The sequence below is a fragment of the Trachemys scripta genome, chromosome 16 (assembly GCF_013100865.1).
Source record: "Trachemys scripta elegans isolate TJP31775 chromosome 16, CAS_Tse_1.0, whole genome shotgun sequence".
Lineage (NCBI taxonomy): Eukaryota > Metazoa > Chordata > Testudines > Emydidae > Trachemys > Trachemys scripta.
The window spans coordinates 14,163,414-14,172,962 of record NC_048313.1 but is presented as its reverse complement, the minus strand read 5'-3'; the positions used below and the strand labels follow the sequence as shown (position 1 = coordinate 14,172,962).

Here is a 9,549-nt window from a genome sequence, read left to right as displayed (position 1 = left end):
CCTCTGGGAGGTTCAGGGAGCTTAGACCCCAGCTTGGGGTTCCCTGTGTTGCACCACACAGCCCAAACCGAAACTAAACTCCCAGCCCCTCCCGCTGCTCCTCTCCTTTGTTCAGTCTCCCGGGCAGAAGGTGTTAATTCTCCCCACCCCCGTTCCTGGCTCAGGTTACAGCTCAGGTAGCTTCCTTCAAGGGAAGTCCCACATCCCCACTGCAACCCCCCTGCAACATTCCCAGGTCAAATCTGCCCTGCTCCCAGCTCCGTCACACCCCACCCCCGAGGCACGTAATGAAGGCCCAGATTTTCAGAACGCTCCGTTTCGATACTTCTAGCCAGGTTCACACGACAGGCCTTGGGAATCCAGACCCTCGTCTCTCCAGGGTCCTTCTTAGCTGTAACATGGGAGATAAAGGAAGGGCTGCCTGTATTACAAGGCGTCCGGGGCAGAGGCCGTCTCTTGCTCCACGTCTGTACAGCGCCTGGCGCAATGGGGCCGTGATCTCAGCCGGCATTTGCAAGCGCTACCGGGGAAGGTCCATCTGCCATCTCAAAACCTCGGCAAAAGGCTGACAGTTCAACTGGACCAATATGCCAAATCCTCTCGCGTCTCCGTTCCTTGACTCTTCTGCAAACGCTCCTTGTGGTTGTGTGTGTTTACAGTTCAGGCTAGTGGTCCCAACTGAGATCAGGGCTCCCCCGTGCTGGGCACTACACAGACTTCTAGTAAAAGAGAGCCCCTGAGCTTACAATCTAAACGGACGAAGGGTGGGGGACAGAAACGGGGAAACTGAGGCACTAAGCTGGGGAAGTGACTTGCCAAGATCAATGGGGGTGGGGTCTGTGGCAGAGCCAGGAATAGAACCCAGGTCCTTCCAAGGCCTGGTTTGTTGCCTTAACCACAAGCCCAGCACTCCCCACTGAATCCAAAATCATCTGTGTTCATCTCCTTGGCAGGTTCCAGGGGCACGAGTCACTCTCCCAGCGCAGCAGTTCGGCTCCTCTTAGCCTCCGCAGCCCGGCTCTCACGCGGGATTTCTCGGTTCAAAGGTTTGTCCTAGCCCGGCAGCGAGCTCCAGCAACATTCCCCCTGCCCCAACTCAAAGCAAAGCGGATTCCGCTCTCCCGCCATCCACGTTCCGGGAGAGAACCCGAGGCCCGGCTCTGAGGACAGTACGGCCCAGGGAGGGACTGGGGAACAGGACGCCTGGGTTCTATTCCCGGCGTGGGGAGGGGAGTGCTGAAGGACAAGTCAGGACTCCTGGGTTCCCTCCCGACTCCCCATGCCGATTTTTTTTCTAGCGCTTTTCATCCGTAGATCCCAACGCACTGTTACCAAAACATGATCGGCCGCCTCCAGCAGCCCTAAGCCAATCGCTCAAGGTCACCCAGGCAGTCGATAAGTGGAACAGGGAACTGAACCTCGGTCACCCACTTCCTAAGCCAAGGAGCTAACCACTGGGCTATCCTTCCCCTCCAGCGCCGTCCGCAAAGCCAGATCCTATGCCCCTCGGTCGCAGGTGCCCGCTCTGCCCGACCAAAAGCCCAAGGAGCTCAGTGTTGAAACAAAGACAGGGCAGGCGATAAACGCTTCCCCCTTGATCCCTCCGCAGCAAGAGACGGGCTGCCCAGCGGGCATGGGAGGGTGAAGGGGGGCACGGCAGAGACTCAGTGCTAGGGCAGGGATGGAGTTTACCTCAACACGCTCGGCTCCAGGAAGCCGGGACTCAACCATTTCATTTTCGAAAGCTGCCACTCCGGAGGAACGAGCCCTTTGAAACCAACCTTCCCGGCGCTGTCACGTGTATTCCGCTAGCACCAACCGAGATCAGAACCCCATCGCACCAGGAGCTACGCAGACACAGAGCAAGGGGCAACCCCTCACTCAAAGAGCTCAAGGGCTGGGAGGGGAAACTGAGGCACAAAAGGGGATGGAAGCTGCCCGTGGTCAAGCTGCAGAGCTGGGAACAGAACTGACAGCAGCACGCTCCAGGTAGACACAACACTCTTGCAGGACAGAGGTGGGTGACCTCTCTCTGCTAAACCATGACATCCTCCCCCTGAACACACCCGCTGCTGGGACCGGCGTGCGCTGACGAACGCATCTAAGCACCCGGCCACCAGCTGCAACCAGGTGAAAATCCCAAAGAAGCAGCACCCAGCCAGGACCAGGCTCAGAACAGCCCTAGCTGGCCGCAAAGAGGAACCCAATTAAGACAGAACTGAGCCCACTGCCCTCCGCAAAGGAGGTTCCAGGTGCCGCGAGGTTTCATGCACGAGGAAACAGACTACGCTGGTTTCGTTTTTCATCACTCTTAGGAGCATTAGTCACCTGGGCCCAGGGTAGGAGTTTCCTGAACTCCGCAGAGTCCAAAAAAGGCATCAAACGAGGTGAGAGAAAGAGCCAGGAAATGGGGGTGGGGGGGAACAGGTGGCAAGAAGAAACAGAACATGAAATAGGGCAGCAGAAAGGAAGGGAGAGAAAGAGGAAAGGAACCACGTTATTAGCCTGGAAACTTCCTCCCCACTAACCTCTGCCCTAAAGAAACATCTAGAAAACCATCAAACTAAAAAACCCTTCCTGAAAGCAGAGTTTTCACCCCCAAAAGTCCCAGAGGCTCCACGGCATTCACTAGGGACTTCGCTACCCATCTTACAAGGAAGGGGCCCAGATACAATGGTGATGGGCGGCAGGACAAAACCCCCACACAGACAGACGTGCAAAGGCTGGCGCTTGGCCCTTCCGGTTGAGCACGAAGAGTGATGGAGCTGCACACGCCCACGCCACGTTAGGCACATGCATAAAAATCTTTGCAGGGTCAGGGTCACCGACTGCCAGCTCCGCGGGACAGGGACTGCTTCTCTTCCGTGCGTATGGGGCTAGCACGAGAGGGCCCTGATCCCGGACTAGGGCCTGTCTGGGATACAGTCCTCTTGAAATCCGCCTCATCAGCATCGGTTCTGTGGCTTCCCTCCCGCTGCAGGAATGAAAATCTAGGACCTGGACTATGCAGGAGGCAAGACCAGCTAAGCACCATGATCCCGTCTGGCCTTAAAGCCACCCAGAGAGGGGGAGGAGAAAAGAGAGAGGCCGGAGCAGGGACGGAAAGAAGGAAGCCGATGGAATTTCCTCGTACAGTAGATGACTGGAGACCCTGCAGTTTGGCGGGGAGCCACTCGCGTACGCATCCCGTTGGGGTACGTGATGGGAAGATGCGCTGTGCTGCAAACCTACACGGAGCAGGAGGGAGACCTGCCTTTTAAAACAGGCCTTGCAGGAAATTCCTCTGTCCCCATTACCACACCTCCACCTGCCCGAAAATCCAAGGGGGCACGGGGCAGCAGATCGCATCGAGCAACACCTGCCGGAGAGCACAGCTCTGCGGCTGACGCCCGAGCCAATGATCTGAAAGGCTCCGGCACCCCCGCCCCAAGCGCTTGTGAGTCAGAGCCCCTGGGAAATCAGTGACTTGGAACAAACAGAACGCACCGGAACCCCACCCAGGGTTCACGACACAACAAGTGCAGAGCGGGGGATGTATTGAGCCACCGGCCAGTCCGCCAGCGGCTAGCTGGGTTTGTGCTTGCAGCTGCCATGGGCAAATCCTCCTGCATAATCTGGAAACCTCACCTAAGTCCTGTCCTGCCCCCTGGTTTTCAGAGAGTACCAGGCACCCGCCCTCTGGAAAATCAGACCCCAGGCAGGAGCTGGGGTGGGCCCCAGAACTGCAGCACCCCACAGCCACTAGTCCCTCTGGGAACAGTCTGGACTGTAATCTCCTTATGCCTCAGTTCCTGCTCTGTGAACAGGGTTTATTTGAGACTGCCAGCGCTTCGGGGCAGGGACCCTCTGCCTGCGCTCGGTGTACGGGCACAAAGGAACCTCGCCTCAGTTGGGTGCCCCCAGAGCTGCCGTAACCCACAGAGCAGCTCTGAACTCTCCTCCCCAAAACCGTTCCGGCTCCTGGCACTTTACCTCCGCTGAGCCTGGGGTGGCTCTCGGGGTGTTAATTACAGCCGGGCATGAAAAAACACGTCCTGGTAAATACACGGCCCCGGTGGAGCACGCACGCACCACCCACGGCTTACCGCGCTGCGACTGTCTCGCTCGGGGGAGGGGAAAAACACCCCCTGAACGCAGCACGTTTCAGCGCTCTGCAGGGCACCAGTGCTGGGAACTGCGCCCCTCACGGAGGTGGGTTTCTTCGAGGGCTGGGAGAGCTCTCTCCCGGCGCTCTGCCGTGACCACACAAGCCACAGCGCTTTAATGTTGCTGGTGTGGACTAGTCCCCAGAAGGAACTGATGAGATGCACCAGACCACCAAAGCGTCAGGAGCGGTGACGCGCAGAGGCACCAGCCATTTTTGACCACAGCCATTTCCGATCTCTACCAAAGCGTTCCACAAACAGCCGCGATTTCAGCCTGGCGAGTGACGCAAACCAAGCCGGGCTTCTCAGGACAGGGGGCGGGAGAGATTCCCAGGACAGACACAGACTACAGCAGGGGTCGGCAACGTTTGGCACGCGGCTCACCAGGGTAAGCACCCTGGCGGGCCGGGCCAGTTTATTTACCTGCTGACGCGGCAGGTTCGGCCAATCGCGGCCCCCACTGGGCCAGCACATCCCTCACCCTCACCGCTTCTTGCCGCCCCCATTGGCTCGGGACGGCGAACCGCGGCCAGTGGGGGCCGTGATCGGCCGAACCTGCCGCGTCAGCAGGTAAATAAACTGGCCCGGCCCGCCAGGGTGCTTACCCTGGCGAGCCTCGTGCCGAACGTTGCCGACCCCTGGACTACAGGCTCGAAAAATCCATCTCCTCCCCACATCAACTGGACTTTGCCCCCCTCCCGTGCCCCAGAGCAAGAGTCCAAGACAGGGTATCCGCCGCCAAACAGAACCGTTACCCAGACCAACTCCTGGCAAAAAAAAACAAAAGGCAGGCCCACTGTGTAAAGCCAGGACTCCTGGGTTCCACTGGCAGCTCCGGGAGGGGAGCTGGGTCAGAGAGGGGGGACTGGGAGGCAGGACTCCTGGGTTCTATCCTTGGCTCTGAGAGTAGGATCTAGTGGTTAGGGTAGGGGCCTGTGGGAATCAGGACTCCTGGGTTCTAGTCCCAGCTCTGGAAAGGCAGATGTGGATTAGTCATTAAAGCAAAAAAACTCGGAGTGGTGAATGAGGTCTAGTGGTTAGCACAGCTGCAAGCCCAAGCAACAGGACTCCTGGGTTCTATTCCCCACCGGCCCCCTGGAGGCGCGGCCGTGCATTGCGAGGCCCTGCAAAGAGCAAAGCGTCCCAAGAGAGAGCTCCGTTAGTTATTACACACACGTTATGCTTTGGCGCTTGCAAAAGCCTTTCCCTCTACACCGCCCAGCTCCCGTTTTCCCACCGCCAAGCCCTCATCCCACGCAATGCGGCTGTTCCCAAAGGCCGTTTCTGCCCAGGGGACCGAAGGGAGATAAATACATTGGGCCCATTCGCTCCTTTTGGAGCAAAACCCCGCACTGAAGTCCAGGGCAGTTTTGCACAGGTCAGGATCCCGGAGGACAGGTCCTCCTTTCACCGGGGAGACGTGGTTAGGTGAGGCCAGAGCGCTCCCCAAAGCGACCCACGATCTCACGCTATGTGCAGCCCACGGATTACAGAGGCAGGCAATGTGACTACAGGGGAGACAGCGACCTGGGACTCCAGAGAGCCGGGTCCGGCTCTCCTTCCAGCGTACGCCCCTTCGCCTCGCCGTGCCTCCGTTTCCCCGTCTGTAAAATGAGGATAAGGATACCGACCTCTTTTCTAAGGCCTTTTGAGATTCATGGGAGACAAGCAGCAGGTAAGAGCTAGTTAGTGGTAGTAGCAGAAGGGTCAGAATTCTTTCTCCTCTTCATACTCCCTTTGCCCACCCCCCACCAGCCGCACACCCCCTCCTCTGCCATACGGAGGCGCGGCCTTTGCTTGCAAGCTCGAGCACCCAAGGCCAAATCCTTATCAGCGCAGGATGCGTAATAAACCCCCAGCTTCATGCAATGTTTGTGGCAGCAGTAACTAGGGGCTTGGCTATCCAGGGAAACAGATGCCTGCCTCTCACTCTCACTCGTCCCCTGGAGCTACCTTGGTCAGTTTCAGTCCCGCTGAGAGAGGATCCTTGCATTGAAAACACAGCCAGCCCCAATATTCATCGAGGGCCCGATTCTGTGCTGGTTCCCACCCAGCCAATCCTGTTCACCTCACCGGGCCTACAGAGTGGAAAATACTGGATTTGCAGCTCTGACATCTATTTCCACACCATCCAGTTGGGCTGAATTCTAATCATTCAGAAGGTAGATTTGGGGTTCGCAGTCAGGGACTTGTGGGTTTGATCCCCAGCTCGGTTACTAACCCCCTGGTCAAGCCACTGCCTCTCCCAGTGCCTGAGTGTCCTTCTGTAAAGCATGGGGTGAGAAATCTTCCTTTGTCCATCTTTGTCTAGCTGGCTCTCCAGGGCAGGGAGGGTGTAAAACTAGTATAAATTGGCCCCATTCCCTGGGAGAGCGGAGAGCGGAAAAACACAACACCTCAACCCTCAAAACAGCTCTCGGCCTTTCCTCTGCCCAATGGCAACGGGCGCTGTTATTTGGGGAGAGGGCTGCACGAGAAGAGCATTGGAAAGTTAGCAGAGAATGGCGTTTTTCAAGCAAAAACTAAAAAGGGCAAAATTAAAACCAATGCATTAAAGTCGGTGGCTCGGGACAGCTTCTCTCTGCTGTTACCACGGCATTTGGCCAATTCTACCCAACCTTTGCAAGTCCAGCAGTGCCTAGGGCCACTTGCTAACGTCCCCAGGGTGCAGATGGGATACAGCAAACAAATGAGAAGTGCCCTGCTTAAAACAGAACAAAACAAGGCAGTCGTCTAGACTAGAAGGTTAGGGATGGACAATCCACTCAGGAAATACTTTCTCTCTCCAGGATCCTTCCCCTGCCGCTGCCAGGATAATCACAGGCCGCAAAATGGAATTTTTGACACTTCAGAATCTGAGCTTGCAAGACCTGAAGTCATGACTCATGCAACATGGAAGGAAATCGATTTTATGGCGCAAACTGACAGGTTTGGCTTTATTTACTCATTCCGGCCAAGCTTTTTTACAAGCCTCCCGCTTTTCTATTACAACTTTGATTCCAGACAAAAAATCTTAGCGATTTCAAGAGGTTACCCAAAAAGAAAAAAGGTGGATTTTCCTTTTCCTGGCCGTGATTTTCCAGGAGGCAAGACTTGAGGGGAGGAAGGACACATTTCCCTGGAGAGCTCAGTATTTTTTCTTCTGCTATTCAAGCTACATATGACAGGCACATGCTTCCCCAATTCTAGGCTTCGTCATGCCCAACTTCCATGTCAGCCGAGCAAAGAAACCGACCCCTTCGCCCTGTTAGGGGTTTTTTCAGAGGGTTCTTATATTGTCCCCCCTCTCGCCAAGAAAGTCCTGCTTTTTTCAAAGCCAGCACGGTTAAACTCTACCTTGTTGCCTCTGGTATATGCCATGTCACGCTTCAGCAGCGCACTGCAGCCTGTCGCTCGGAGAAGAGGAGGGGAAAAATTGCATTGATTTTGCAGATGCCGTTTGGAATGTAGATTCCTGCACTATTCAATTGCTCTCTGATGATCCACACAGAGATCCATCAGATTTAGCCCAAAGCAACAGAGCTTTTAAATGCATCTTTAGGAGAACCAATTAAATATTGATATCTGACCCTTTTTTTTTTTTTAATTGCATCTAGTTGTGGATTCTACCCTGTGTCCTCACCTCCCTAGAGCGGCTGATCAGGGCCAAAAGGAGTGAGTTACATTTTCCACCACCTGCAAAGAAACCAGACTTGGGATAGAACCAGAAGGCCAATGATGCAAATACCATTGGATCAAGAGAGACGGAGCTCGCTGAAGTCAGTCCGCTCCGCTGCCTGGATTTATAGAAACCAGAGAGGAACCAGCAAAAGCGGTTGTGTAGGAAACACACAGCAACCATTTCTATGAAATAACAGCGCTAGCCACAGATCACCCAGGATCCCAATACCAGCACAACCAGGAGTTTTTCCAACACATCCCTTTGCCCTCCATATTTTTTTTTTAAAAAGCAGCTACCGCGTCCATGCACATTTTGAAGCATCGTCATGTTTTCTCCAGGCATAAGTTGTTGCACGAGTGCTTTTTTTTTTTTTTCTTATTGAGGGGAAAGTACCTACAAAACACAGCCGGGGAGGGGGGGTGCATTTGCAAAGCAAGATGTCCACTCAAGAGGTTATCTTCCTGATTGACCATGCCCAAGAGCCGGACATATGCCATGGAGTCCTGCCAGGAGTTTACCCTGAGTTCGGAAATTAACCAAAGTCAGCCCACAAATAAGGTTCAGGAACAGAACCCCACAGGCAGTAAATGCCATAAACAGGGGGTGGGGGGAGCCCAATATTTTTGTGCCAGATGAAAATCGCAGCCGGGCTGCGGAATGCCCCTTCTTTCCCCCCCAAGGGCGGGGGGGGGGAGGGATGGGGCCGACGTGTAGGGCTTTGTTTCAAGGTGGGGGGGAGAGAAAATCATGCAAACTGCAAAACAATACAGCAAAATCCCTAAGCCCGACCACAGACCCTTCAGTTTCAGCCTGTGCCAGCAGAAATACCCCCCCCAGCCATGCAGGCAGCCCAGGGCACCCGAGGGGGGTGCTTTCTACTGGGTCCTGTGGCAAGCGGATCCCCTGGACGCACCAAGCATCCCCAGGGGGGAAGAAAGGCAGAGACACGAAATAGATTTGGGGAAGGGGGGGGTTAAAGGGTGCAAAGAGGGGGAGAGCGGCTTCCACTCACCGTCCAGGGCAGAGATGGGCCCGATCCCGGCCAGGGGGTGCAAATATCCCAAGGCGATCAGCAGGGTCGCCGCCAGCACCTCCGCCCGGGGGGCCAGCATGGCTGGGCGAGCCTGGGAGAGCCGGGCTCCCGCTAGACACGGCCGGGCAGGCTCGCAGCCGCTTCACCTCTGCTCCTGCGCTCCGTCTCCCCTTCCTCCACGGGGGGGGGGAGCGCTCAGCCCTTGCACCACCATCCAACACAAATAGGGGAAGAGGCCCCCCCTCCTCCTCCTCCTCCTCTCCCAGCCCAGGAGGGGAGCGCGGCCAGCAGCAAGGCTGGGGAACGTGGGGGGGGCGGAGGGGACGTGGGGGGGGGGTTGGAGGGGGGGTCTCAGCCTGCTATGCAGGGAGCGGGGTTTGCATTTGCAGCCAGACCCAGCGGCAGCCCCCCCGTGCAATGGGTTCAGGGCAAGGGCAGCGACCCCCGCGGCTGGGCAAAGGGGTGGGGGGCCAGGGGGGGTCCCGTCCGGCTGCAGAGCGAGGCGGCGGCTCCGGCCACGGGGGAGACTCGCCGCTGCCGCGCCTGCTGCGGCCGCCTGATGGAGCTCGCGCCGCCCCTGCCCGCCTGACGTCATGGGCTGCCAGGGTTGGGGGGGGGGGCTACGCGGCAGCCGGCTACCGCGCATGCGCCTCCCGTTGCCCCCCTGCTGGAAAGGGGAGTGGGGAGGGGGGGGGGGCGCCTTTTGCAAA

General features: G+C 56.8%; 1 protein-coding gene across 1 annotated transcript in view; it reads right to left on the bottom strand.

The window, feature by feature from the left end:
- LRP1 (LDL receptor related protein 1) overlaps positions 1-9,345 on the bottom strand; it is a gene marked incomplete in the record, with an annotated part of 192,333 nt that extends 182,988 nt beyond the window's left edge. The window contains 1 exon segment of the mRNA XM_034792604.1: positions 8,819-9,345. Coding sequence (XP_034648495.1) covers positions 8,819-8,918 — 100 coding nt within the window.
- Between the last annotated feature and the right edge of the window lie 204 nt (positions 9,346-9,549).